The following is a 13,719-nucleotide window of genomic DNA, read 5'->3' on the forward strand; positions in this document are numbered from 1 at the left end:
GGGGAGAGGGGGGAGGGAGAGGGATTCGAGGGTCCACTTCTGTGGTTCATCTTGCAAGGGTACAAGTGAATCTTTATATGAGTGGAATATGAATGTTTTGACATAATAACTAAGAAAGTTACATGAAGGCTATGTTAACCAGTTTGATGGAAGTGTCTTGGATTAAGTATGAAAACACCGCACTGTACCCCCAAAGTGCATCAATGTACACAGTTACCATTCAATAAAAAAAAAAAAGAAAAAAAAGAAAGAAATAAAAAAGAGCATGCAAAGTACATGAATATATTCAAAAAATATTAGTAGAATGATCCATTCATGATGCTACACTTCTTTGTCCTTCTTGGATAAATTATATAACAATCTGATGGTGTTTTCCTGATGTTATGCAGCAAAGGAGAAGTTCCAGTGAAAGGATCTTAAAGGAGCAACTTGTGACTTATGTGAGGTATTCCAGAAAAAGTCCTTTTGCTACCTATTCACTAACTGGTCCCAAATTGGGTCAGAATATTCCAGTCTCTAGATGGCAGGAAATGCTTCTGTACATCCATAGGTTGACAACCCTCATGGAGCTACTTGTCCCCTAAACCTATATCCTAAGTTAGTCAAGATGACATGTCTGTCAATTACTGTGTTTACTCCTCTCAATAACTTACACGTTAGCCATACCCCTGCAACAACAACTATTTCTCAATCCTCAACTTTCTATTACTCTTTATGTATTTGTTCAAGTCTTTAGTGGAGATGACATTTGATATGTGAATAAGAGCATTGAATATTGTAGCTTCTAATTAACGTTCTTGAAGCCTGGGAAAAGAAAGGTATTACACCTTAGGATATAGACGTACATATTTAGGGTAATGCTAGCAAAGCTTGAATGGGAACCCAAGAAAATTTGCATCTGAATCTAAAGCAATTCATGAGCTGCGTGAAGGCCAGTCATCCTCCATTCTTGGAGAGAAGACATCAGATTATCATCATGTTTTTACTAATACTATTCAACCAATAACAGGTCCTATCCCAAAAATCTCACTGGCCTTGTGTGGAAGACAAGACTTTGATGTTGAACTAACAACTATAGAAGCAGAAGCAATAAATAAGAAATAAATCACTCAACAGCCTCCACTGTTACCTCATATTCCAATATTAGGGCCTCAGATTTCAAAATCAGCTCAAGTGTCCCTTGACGCATGAATGGATTAACAAATTGTGGTATATATGTATCATGGAATATTATGCAGCCTTAAAAAAGATGGAGACATCATGTCATTTATGTTTACGTGGATGGAACTGGGACATATCCTTCTTAGTAAAGTATCTCAAGAATTGAAGATAAAATATCCAGTATACTCAAGATACTTGAGAAGTATACTGCATATTATGAAACCAATATATAATCACCCACACTTTCATATGAAAGATAAAACATGACTATAGTCCAGGATGCCAGGGAAGAGGACAGGAGAAGAGGGGAGGAAGGAGTTTGGGGGAAGGGAGGGTAATCAGTAGGATCTCACCTATGGTGCATATTGCAAGGGTACATGTCAAATCTATTAAGAGCAGAGTATAAATGTCTTCACACAGTAATTAAGTAAGTGAGGTGAAGGCTATGTTAACCAGTTTGATGTATTATGATTTGTATATAAAATCAACACCTTGTACCCCATAAATGCATTAAGATACACAGTTAGATTTAATAAAAAAAATTAAAAGGAAAAAGAAAGATTTCAATATTAGAGATTTCTGTGAAGTATGGCAAAGCCAATATGGAAGTTTTTATGCTGAAAATAAACTCCACAGGACTATTTTTTTATAACTAAGTACCAATAATAAATAATTAGGTCACAGAAAATTTGTAACTGATTTTTTGTTAGAAAGAGTATGAAATAAAGAAAATTATAATCATAAAAATATTCTAAGAAACTAAGCATTTATTTGTTGTCATGAAATTGATCTTAGTAAAGGCATATTGCTATGAAACGTGCTCCATCTTCCAACCACCCCGATATGAATCAATCTTACAAGAGTGGGGCTTGAACAACTAAACTAGTACTAAATTAAATTTATCTTCATTAATAAACCAAATTGAAATATCTAGAAAAATTTTGGAATGTCTTACTTCAAAAGTTATCCATACAGCTTATATAAAATCTGCTATGAAGAAGTGAGGAAGTAATTTTCAGTAGACAGTCACAAAGAATGAATGAGACTTGCAGTCAGAGGCCAAGATACAGTTACATTTATGAAGCCACTGGAAACAAAATTATTTTGGAAAATGAACACAAAATCAATAATCATAAGTGTAGGTGAACCAAATACTAGCCATGGAGTTGAGATCAAGATGATTTTGACATACGTATTCATGTAACAGGCTCCAAAATGAGTAGCAGGAAGCATTTGGTGATTTATTATTGATTAAACATCTTTTCCCCCCTATCTGTGGAGACCAATTTTTATAGTAATATAACACTATAAGAACCCCCAAGTGCTTTTCTAACATTATCATAATTATTCCTCATGACAAATACTTAAATTAGAAAAATGAGATTCAGATAACTTGTGCAACTTGTCAAGTGTCCAACCTGAAAGTTGAATTCTGTTCTGTCTAACCTCCTAGACGTCCAGCCTTGGCTACAGGGTGGGGAAAGGTCAGAAAAAAATTCATGACCACAATGTTAGTCATATCATTCACCTGCCAGGAACTAAAGAAGTAAATTAGAAAGAAGTTAGGTATAAGCAATTGTCTTGGATTTTTGTATTAAAAGTGTCACAGAAATATATATTCTTCACAACATTGTACTTAAATAGAATTATTCATTGGTCAAAAACACTAAAAAATTAAGGAGTTTCTCTGAGCATGTTATAATAATGGCAAGCTATCAGTGCCGGAGAGCATATGATTGGTTTTATGTAGTTTACATATACTTTTTACCAATATATTTCTGAAAAATCAGAAGTTGGTACCCTTGAGCATTTTGTCATACACCTTCTTGTCCTAAGATTTTGCTTTTATATAACTAGTCTTACTAAATATGTCTTAAGTATGACATTCTACCCATTCAATGGGTGCAAAGTGATCAACTCTTACGCTCTCATTATGCCTTTAGATAAATAGTAATGTCACTTAGGGATCCCAAGGCATGAAGAGCTGAGAGAAAACCACCCTCCTTTGGGAATAAGATGATGATTCCTGATTCTTATGCCCCTATGGGGATACCAAGGCTGTCTTTCCTTGGAGAAGCAGCTGAGGCTGAACGTAAACATGAACTCTCCTTCCTGAGTACCCAGATATAAAATATTTAGACACAGACACTGGGAATATCCCTTCCTTTTAAAGATCTCCATCTCCACCTAGTGAGTTTTTCCTCTTTGAGAAATGAAAGTCCAAAGTCATGGCTCTGATATTAGACACCTGGCTAGAGCAGGAATTGCACTGAGACTAGATCTGGGCTTGTAACTGGAAATTCTCAGTTCAGTCTCATTTATTCTTGTTTTCATTTTCTCTTTTTGCCTCTTCTCCACATCATTTACTTTCTGGATACATACAAGTATGCCTCTTGGATTGAAGTATGAAGATTGGGGTTTAAAGGGAAATGGAAAGAAAGCATTTGAGCAAGAAAATGGCATAGGACCCAGTGCCAAGCCTAACCCCAGACTTTTGTACTCTCCAGGAAGGGGTTTGGAGGAGGCAGTTTGGGCATCTAAAGTAGTGTAACATGGAAGTATCTTGAGCAGCGCAAAAGAGGATGCAAATTCAGAAGGGAAAAAAGGTGCCCCCAATCACCCTCTCTTAATCATCATTGACAAGAAATCTTCATTAGTTTGCCTTCTACTTTCTTTTTTTTTTTTTAAAGTACCCACTCCTTTCTGTGTTCACTCCTCTTTGCTTTCTCTATCTTCTCTATTCTCAGTTCAGTCTCATTTATTCTTGTTTTCGTTTTCTCTTTTTGCCTCTTCTCCACATCATTTACTTTCTGGATACATACAAGTATGCCTCTGTTCTTGCCATTCATTCTACTCTTTCTCAGTCTATTCTCACATAGTTTGCCTAGATTTACCTTCACTGTCCACAGCTTCCAGAAGACCAATAAGACCACAGAGGAAGCAAACTTGTAGCACTGCTTTCTATTCAATGACTTTCTCTCTTCCCTCCATTGTTATTTATCACTCCTTACCTCTCTCTCATTTCCAGACCCTACTTTGTTGATGATATTATTGATATCAAACACAATAACTTTTCAAGATTAATGAAAATCCTATACACTCTAATTTGATACCACAAAAAGATTATAGAGAAGTTTCTGCACAGGTATGGCTCCTCTGGACACCAAGAGCAACAATCTCAAATCACTGGGAAGGATCCCTGTGCCACAGCCCCGTAGAGATCTCTAGTGTTGCCCCCAGAATTCTGTCTGCAGACTCCTCAAAACTGTAAAATGGGCAGAAAAATCTTATTAGCCTGGGCAAAGAAAGCTACCAGTGTGGAAAACAAAGAATAATATAGGGGCTTAGAAGGGAAAACATGGGTGCTTTGAGAGCAAAGTTACTCTTCAAAAAAGAGTCCAGTAAGTCTGTAGTTCAGGTATAACTTTTAACCTGGAATTCTCATTCCAGTGGCTGGAGCACACTCTTTGTGATCAGTTGTATGATCATTAAAATAGACCCTTTGTCTCTGGTATCTGAAGTTAGACTATGATGTGACATCTAGGTGTGCATTTAGAAGAATATGGATATATTTAGATATACTTTTTAAAATGTATCCCACATGATATGTATTGGAATTCTGAAATTTGATTACTGATGTATCTAATCTCTTCTGAAAAGGTCAAAGGCCTTGCCTCATTCTCTCTCTTCTTCCACGTGGAGCTCTTTATTAGATCTGTGTTAGACATTCTGACTCTATCCCCTATTTCTCTTACATGTTTCAGTATTTTTCATCTGATTTTATCCTCCATCTTCATTCTAGGCTGATTGTTCTGATCTTCCTTCGGACAATTTACTGTGTCTCTTTAGCTGTCTCTCATCTGTTGTTAAATTAATCCTTTGACTTCCTACAATTCATATTGATTTTTTCAAATACATCTTCCCTTCTTTCAAAAATGTTACATTACTTTTGATAGTTACTTTGTTTCATTCTCCAGTGCCCTGAGAAAGACATTGACTTATAGGCTTTATCTTCTGAATCTCAGTAAAACATAAAAAAGATGTTTAATCAATTATGTCAAATCAGAATGCCATGTCCTCATTCACATTTTTGCTTTTTCTATGTATTCATTGATTCTTATTTAATTCTAAAAATTCTTCAGTTCCATTTTCTAGTTTACTTTTTATCAGTTGTGACAAAACTACTATTAGAACTCTCATAACATTTTCAAGTTAATAATTGTGTTTTTTCATTTCTAGAACATATGACAATCTTCTTTTAAATATCCTTATTCTTTACTTATGTTTTCAAGCTTATCTTTCATTATTTCAAATCCAGTCAGGAAATTTGTTTAATATTGCTTATCAACTAACACCAATTTATTTGTATAGGTTGGATTCTACTATCTGTCATTTTTGTGGACTTTATTCATGATTTTTTTTCAATTAATTATTTTTTACTGAGAATAAAATGATTTCTCCATGTTATATATTCAAATTCTTTGAAGCCTAAGATAAAAGCTGGTTCCTCATGAAAGAATTTGGATTTGCTTCTGTTATTTTCTGGTGCCATGGATAATCTGGGATACTAAGAAATTCCTTTTCAGCAATTCGTGGGAACTCAGGCTACAAAGACACATGAGGACCAGACTGTGGTTTGGTATGTACAAGGATACATTCTCCACTATGTAGTATAACAACCTTGAAGGTAATTATTATTCTAAAGGTACAGGTGGGTATGAGGGTAGAAGTGAAATAGTAGGTTTATTTTTAGTGTACACCTTCACTCCAGATGTGGTGCTATACAGACCTATGTAGGATTATGTGGTTCTGTGTGTAGGGGACTAAATAGGTTACCCATACACTAGAGCCCTGATTTTTTAACTGAAAGGAAAAATTGTATGTTTATCATGTACAACTTGCCATAATGAAGTACACATACATTGGGAAAAGATTAAATCTAGCTAATTAACATAGGCATTAAAAGTAGAGAGTAGAATGTTGGTTTTTTCAGGGCCTGGGAAGGATGTTTGGGATGAGGGGATGGAAGGTGTTGGTCAAAGGATAAAAAAGTTTAGTGAAAGAGTAGAAATAAGTTCAAGACACGCATTGTACAATATGCTTAAATTCATTTAATTCCTCAAATGCCCTTGAATTTCAAACTCAGTATTTGATTTTAATATCTAGACTTCACTAAATTCCTTGCCTGAGAATTATTTTAGTTTGCCTGTTCATGAATGTACTCAAGCATTCAAGTGTAGATATATACAAGTATATATATTGGTATAGCTATGAGTGGTGGTAAGCACACCTAGGTATGCATAGGGAAGGGATATTAGTACAGATAAGACAGAGATATAGACATAGATATAGATGTGATTTTTATTTACTTTGATCAGGAGCTTTGTTCTTTGTATATAGTTTATCATGCTTCTGGATATTCTCAACTTTTCCTCTGCTGAAAGTTGATAGTGTTGAGCATTCAGAATGTACTTCCTTTTTTTGTTTTTTGTTTTTTTTTTTTTTTGAGACAGAGTCTCACTTTGTTACCCTCAGTAGAGAGTCATGGCATCATAGCTCACAGTAACCTCAAACTCTTGGGCTCAAGCAATTCTCTTGCCTCAACCTCTCAAGTAGCTGGGACTACAGGCACCCAGGACAATGTCCAGCTATTTTTAGAGATGGGGTCTTATTCTTCATTAATAATTCCTTCTTTCTCCATAATTCCTTGCCTGAGAATTATTTTATGTTTGCCTGTTCATGAATGTACTCAAGCTTTCGAATGTAGATATAGGTATAGGTACAAGGATAAATATTAGTATAGCTGTGTATGGACATAGATATGCATAGGGAAGGAATATTAGTACAGATAAAACAGATATATAGATTATTTAAATGTGTCATTTAAATAACATTTGATGTTTAAATAATTTGTGATTAAATATTAATTAAGCAAAACAAATTGAAAAGGTAAATTTATCCAAGAGAAAATAGCAGATGAAATCCAATTGAAAGAACAAAGTTGATGAAACATCATTTTATATATATATATATATATATATATATATAAAATTGCTATCTCTTATGTGTCAGAAATGTTTTAGGCACAGGGATGTGAGACAAATAAGGTGAATTGTGTCCCTAACCTGATGGACCTTAGAGTCTAAGTACATACTCATCAGAGACTAGGGTAGAATTAACTCTTTCTCTCTTCTTCAGCTACTTAGAGACATCGACACCTCACTAAAGTCGCCACCAATGCTGCCTTATACAAACAGTTCCCTGCCTACTGAAGTCTCTGAATTCCTCCTGAACTGTTTTGTCAAGTCTCCCAGTTGGCGGCACTGGCTGTCCCTGCCCCTCAGCCTCCTCTTCCTCCTGGCCATGGGGGCCAATGCCACCCTCCTAATCACCATCCGGCTGGAGGCTGCTCTGCACCAGCCCATGTACTACCTGCTCAGCCTCCTCTCCCTGCTGGACATGGTGCTCTGCCTCACTGTCATCCCCAAGGTCCTGGCCATCTTCTGGTTCAACCTCAGGTCCATCAGCTTCTGGGCCTGCTTCCTCCAGATGTTCATTATGAATAACTTCTTGCCCATGGAATCATGCACCTTCCTGGCTATGGCCTATGATCGCTATGTGGCCATCTGCAAGCCTCTACATTACTCATCCATTGTTACGAACCAATTTGTGGCAAAGGCTATTGTTTTCATCTTGGCCCGAAATACATTATTCACTGCACCTATCCCTATCCTCTCTGCCCATCTCCACTACTGTGGAAAAAATATAATTGAGAATTGTATCTGTGCCAATCTCTCTGTTTCCAAACTTTCCTGTGATAACATTGCCCTCAACCAAATCTACCAATTAATTGTGGCCTGGACTCTTATAGGCTCTGATCTCATCCTCATCTTCTTGTCCTATACTTTCATTCTCCAAGCTGTTCTTAGACTCAAGGCAAAAGGGGCAGCTGCCAAAGCTCTGAGCACTTGTGGCTCTCACTTCATTCTCATTCTCTTCTTTAGTACCATCCTGTTGGTTTTTGTTTTTACCCATATGGCCAAGAAAAAGGTTTCCCCTGATGTCCCAGTCTTACTTAATGTTTTACACCATGTAATTCCTGCAGCTCTGAACCCCATTGTCTATGGTGTACGAACCCATGAGATTAAACAAGGGATTTGGAAATTACTCAGGAGGGGTGGGTAAATCCAGAAGGTGATTGTGTTCTTGCTTTATTTTTCTGGATCAAAAAGACTCAAAAGCATAATTTAAAGGCAGAGATTGAGAGGTAGAAATATAGTCCTAATTTTCTCTCTGAACATGCCTGATAGAAAGTACATGCTTTCCCTCTAAACCAGAGGCACATCCTACTTTGCAATTCCATGGTTTCCTGGAAGAGACTAAGGATGTAGATGTATAATCTCTCCTCATGCTACCTCGGTAGGAGGCTGCAAATCTTGATGAGTTGTGCATCAAGCCTAATTGTTTACTACTGACTGAATACTGAACAGAACCAGTGGAGATGGAAAATCAGTATTTACTTCAACATGTGCGGCTGATGGGGACAGTGTATAGCATAGACTTTGGAAGGAAGTTCATAAGATTTGGAGTGATATGTAATATGAAAAAGAACTGTTAAAAATATTTAACCATTATATTTTAACATTTTCCTGCAGGCATTCAAACATATTAATTGAAAGTTATTTTGTGCCCATCATAGAACTAGGAAATGGAGCTCTAACTTAAATAAATGTTGGTCCTAGTACTCAAAGAGTATAGCATGTAGTGGATAGGGCAGAAATAAGTAAAATCAACTACCTTCAATATAATTGGAGTTAATTAAAACACACAAATAGAGCACTTTGTAAGCCCAGAAAAAAGAAAATTTCTTTCCCTAAGTGAGACCATAAGATTACTGTGTGATGATAAAAGGGCAGAATACAATGGAAATACATGACAGGAAGCTAGACCACACCATATAAGCATAAAAATTCTTTATTAATTTATAAAATAGAACACAATCCTCTGTGACTGCCTTATCTCAGTTAATGTCAATTCAATACTTTCAGTTTTTTAAGCCAAAAATCTGGAGGTGTCCTTGCCACACACTTTCTCTCATTACCAATATCTAACTGACCAACATACCACTAAGCCCTAGAATCCCACCATTTTTACCCATCTGCTGTGCACAAGTCCAAGCTATCCCATCTCCCTTCTGTATGATGGTAATGGCCTCTTGGGGGTGGGGAGGAGGACCCCTTGCTTCTGTTCCTATTTTCCAATAGCTCAAATGTGGAAGATGAAATGGCAGGCCAGTCATGTCACTGCCATCCATACACAAAGATTTTTGTACATCTTCACAACTCACTGAGAATAGAAAGCAAATCTGTACAATGGAATACAAAATCTCTACACATTCTGACCCTCATCTACCTATCTGGCCTCTTCCTTTAGCTCACTCTATCTAAACTGCCTTTCTAGCAGTTTCTCAAAAACACAAACCAAATTTCTGCTTCTGGGATGTTCTGCCTATTGTTCCTTCTGTCATTACAACTCTTTCCCTCAGGTCCATTGGCTCTCTCTGACCACAATATTTAAAATAGTGTCCAACAATATTCCCCCAAAGAATTTTCTAGTGCCTTCTGTGTTTCACTGTTCTATGTAGCATTTCTGACAATCTAATGACCACAAATTTTACTCGTTTGTTTGGTCAGTTTCCTCCTACTAAAACTTATGCAGTATGAGGACCAGGTTTTTTGTCTCTTATGTTCATTACACACGCTAGCACCCAGAACCAGGGTTGGCTTGTGGTAGAGATCCACCAACATTTGTTAAATAAATGATTTAATGAATATTTAATAAATGATTGAATACATGCTGGTTAGTAGGAATATAATTTAGACATAGTCCTTGTCATTAGATGTCATGAGTCAGAGAGAGAGCATATGTCAATCATGATCCCATGACATGGCCTGAGCAACAGTACTGAGCATGCCACAGGAGTGGGGACTGACATAGAAGTACACTTTTAGACACTTTGACACTTTGAGTCTGATTACCTATGAGCCATACTGGTGGAGGCTTATAACTCCCACTTGGGAGTTATAGGTTTGACTTTCAAATAAGGCATGAACTTTAGAATTCACCATAGCGTGTAACTGAGGCAGTGGAAGTGAAGTAAATGGGCTAAGGATGAATATAGATTAAGAAACTCCCCCCCCCCAAGAGCACTGAAAAGTCCCACATCATCCTTAACTTCCAGTGTAGGGAGATTGGCATGGTGAGAAAACAAAGAAATAATAGCCAGAGGAACCAAAGCAAAAACCAGAGGGAGATGGAAGAAAAGACTTCACAATGGATGGAGTTTGGTCAATTAAGAGGTATGGTCAACTGCACTCAAGGCCACCAGAAAGCATGAAAATTCCTTGTTTACATACATTTAATGATTAAAGTGCATGACAAACATAGGACTTTTATAGAGTTAGGGTTTTATTAGTGAAAACTTAGAAAAATGAGTACAGAAAAAATTTCTACATGAGTATGTATCACCCTCAGTACACATAAGGATGCTTCACACTGTGAAGGCACTATCTCTTCCTGTTCATACAGGTAGCATTTCATCATGCTCCTTATTATTAAAGGTGACATTCCTAGTTAATTCTACATTTTCCACCACAAAAGAATTGTAGCAATGATGCTATTACTCATAATACTGTGACTCTCTGACTGTGTTTTGTTGAAAGTGTACAAATCTTGCTCCCACAATTCTCTAATAGCATTTATTTAATATCAGCTACAGAATTATTCATGACATTGTGTTATCCAGTGTGACACCAACAACTGCTGGCTTCTGTGGACCCTCAAAGGTTGTTCCTTTTTTTCATTGATGATGACCACAAACACAAGTGTTGACCAGAGTATATAGGAAAATGTGAACAATAATTCCTTTTCTGTTCCTTTCACCCCATATTCTCTTGAACTCTTAGGCCATAATCACTGCATTCTTACAGGGGAATCTTTCTATGTTTACCACGGAATCTCTAAAGATTCATATAATAACATGCCCATAGAAAACTTCCATAAGACTCCACAATAAAACAGATATCTAAAAGAAGAACATTTTCATTTGTTCTTGAAATCCAAATAATGTTTCAATTTCATTGGCAATACGTCCTGTTGCAATACATCACATTAAGATGAACCCGATCATAAGAAATAAGCAGGCAGTTAGACTACATTTAAATTACAAAACAGAACATTAGTTTTATATTCAAGAGGTTCTATTCACAAATTAGAGGATATGACATATATAAAATGATATAGGAAATTAATAGGTTTATTCATAAAATATTTTCTTATCTTCATTTCAACAAAGTCATTAATTATATTGCTGTACTCCAAATTGTTACATAATAAATGATCTGTTGACAGTAATACCAAATTAAATAAACCTTCCCTGATTCATTGCAGTAGTAAAGTCGATTCTTTTTCTTAATTTAAATTTAGAGAAACTTCATTCTATTAAGCAGTAAGAGCTAGAATTCCTCTCACTGTAATTTGGAAGTAAAATTCCTCAATAAAATTGAATAAAATTCCTCTCCCTGTAATTTGGAAATAAGTTCATGAATTTTTTATGTCATATTTAGAACTTGCAATGCTGATGGATACAAGGATGTATCACTGAGTATTTTAATTTTACCAAATAAAGCAGTACCAATTAAATTGTTATTATTTATCTCAATTTATTTCTTAAGTTCTTATGTGTTCAAAATATTCAAGTTTGTACAGAAAACTTAAAATAGCAGAGTTTGCTCAACTTTTCCAAATTTAGACTGGGAAAGGTGGGAGTCCTGGAAGAGGACCTGGGGTGAAAATGAGAGTTCTGTAAGTAAAATTGTGTGTTTAATGAGTGGAGTCCTGCTCTGAAATCAGCCTCCTTGTCTGCACACACTCTCCCCATATTGTGATCCTGGAGGTTCCTTCAAAGCAACATAGGCTGTTAACTAAGGGTCCAGGACTCTCAAAGCTCAAACTTTCTCCCACCTCTGCTGCTCCATTGGGCGAGAGTGGATGGCTTCAGTGGGCTTCTGCCCCATTTCTCCCTCATGCCCTCTTCATCCTCGTCTCTTCATTTCTCCTATTCCATAGGGAGAAAAGATTTTCCTTTTTCTTCAGTTTTCCCTCTTTCTCTCTCTCTCTCTTTTTATTAAATCATAGCTGTGTACATTAAAACAATCATGGGGTGCCATGTGTTGGTTTTACATACAATTTCAAATGCTTTTATCAAAGTGGTCAACATAGCCTTCATGGCATATTCTTAGTTATTGTGTTAAGATACTTATATTCTATACCTAGTAAATTTCACATGTACCCTTGTAAGATGCACTGTAGGTGTGGTCCCACCAATTACTGTCCCTCCACCGATACTCCCTGCTCCCTTCCTCTCCCTATCCCCTTTCCCCTTCTTCTTGGGCTATAATTGGGTTAGAGCTTTCATAAGAAAGCTATAAATTGGTTTCATTTATAAGACTGAGTACATTGGATACTTTTTCTTCCATTCTTGAGATACTATGATAAGAAGAATATGTTCCAGCTCCATCCATGTAAACATGTAAGAGGTAAAATCTCCATCTTTCTTTAAGGCAGCATAATATTCCATGGTGTGCATATACCACAATTTATTGATCCATTCATGGGTTAATGCCCAAGGTGACACTTTCAGGACTGGTGGGTGTTTGGCAACTTCTCTGAAGCCCAGAAGAGAATAGTGCTCGCAACTTTACCACCATGAATGACAAAGGCACAGAGAGAGGTAAAGGGCTCACTCCCTCTTCCCTTGCAAAGTCTTTATCTGGCAGGACAAGGTTTACAGAAATGCCAATTTTCTTTGAGTAAGATCCTCTATAGAAATTTAGGAGCTCAGCTGTGTCCCAGCAGAATATAGGAGTCTCTGCTTGACAAGCTGTATTTAAATTCAGGGAGGAACCTAGTGGTTTGGTTGGTGCATTTTATCTCACCTCTCAGGATTCCACTCCTCCTGTGTCCATGGTAACCACCTTGCTACTGGGAAGACTTAAAGGAGCCAAAGAGAACACAGGCCTACAAAGGGCTTTCTCCTTGATCCGCAGCTGGGCTCTGGTGACTGGTTGGTCACTCCTGAACTCTCGTATCTATCCTGCTGAGATGAAAAACACTCTGAGGTCCAGTTGCACTCCTGGTCTTTGGCTGTCTTGGATTTCCTCATCAACCTCAAGTTTTTGCTCCCCAGCTCCTTTTGCGCCCCATCATTTGCCTGGATCCAGCTTAGGATTTCATAAGGACCTGGATCCTTTCTCTAAGCCAAGATCAGCTTCCTTGGTGTTGCCATGGGCAGCTTCTTAGGCAAAAGGCATGTGGGATTGGATCCAAAACACACAGCGAAGAAGTCTCACTGGATTAAAGATTTAAACTTAAGACATGAAACCATAAAAATACTAGAAGAAAGTGCAGGGAAAACACTTGAAGATATCGGCCTGGGCAAACATTTTATGAGGAGAACACCCCGGGCCATTGAAGCAACATCAAAAATACACTATTGTG

At 37.0% G+C, this 13,719-nt stretch overlaps 1 protein-coding gene across 1 annotated transcript; it reads left to right on the forward strand.

The window, feature by feature from the left end:
* Window positions 1–7,398: 7,398 nt before the first annotated feature.
* LOC100944126 (olfactory receptor 56A3-like) lies at window positions 7,399–8,346 on the forward strand. Its single transcript, XM_003781470.1, has one exon. It carries the CDS (start codon window positions 7,399–7,401, stop codon window positions 8,344–8,346), a length of 948 nt encoding a protein of 315 aa, XP_003781518.1.
* The last annotated feature ends 5,373 nt before the right edge of the window (window positions 8,347–13,719 follow it).

This window comes from Otolemur garnettii, unplaced genomic scaffold, assembly GCF_000181295.1.
Source record: "Otolemur garnettii isolate 467f Iridium unplaced genomic scaffold, OtoGar3 scaffold00001, whole genome shotgun sequence".
Classification (NCBI taxonomy): Eukaryota; Metazoa; Chordata; class Mammalia; order Primates; family Galagidae; genus Otolemur; species Otolemur garnettii.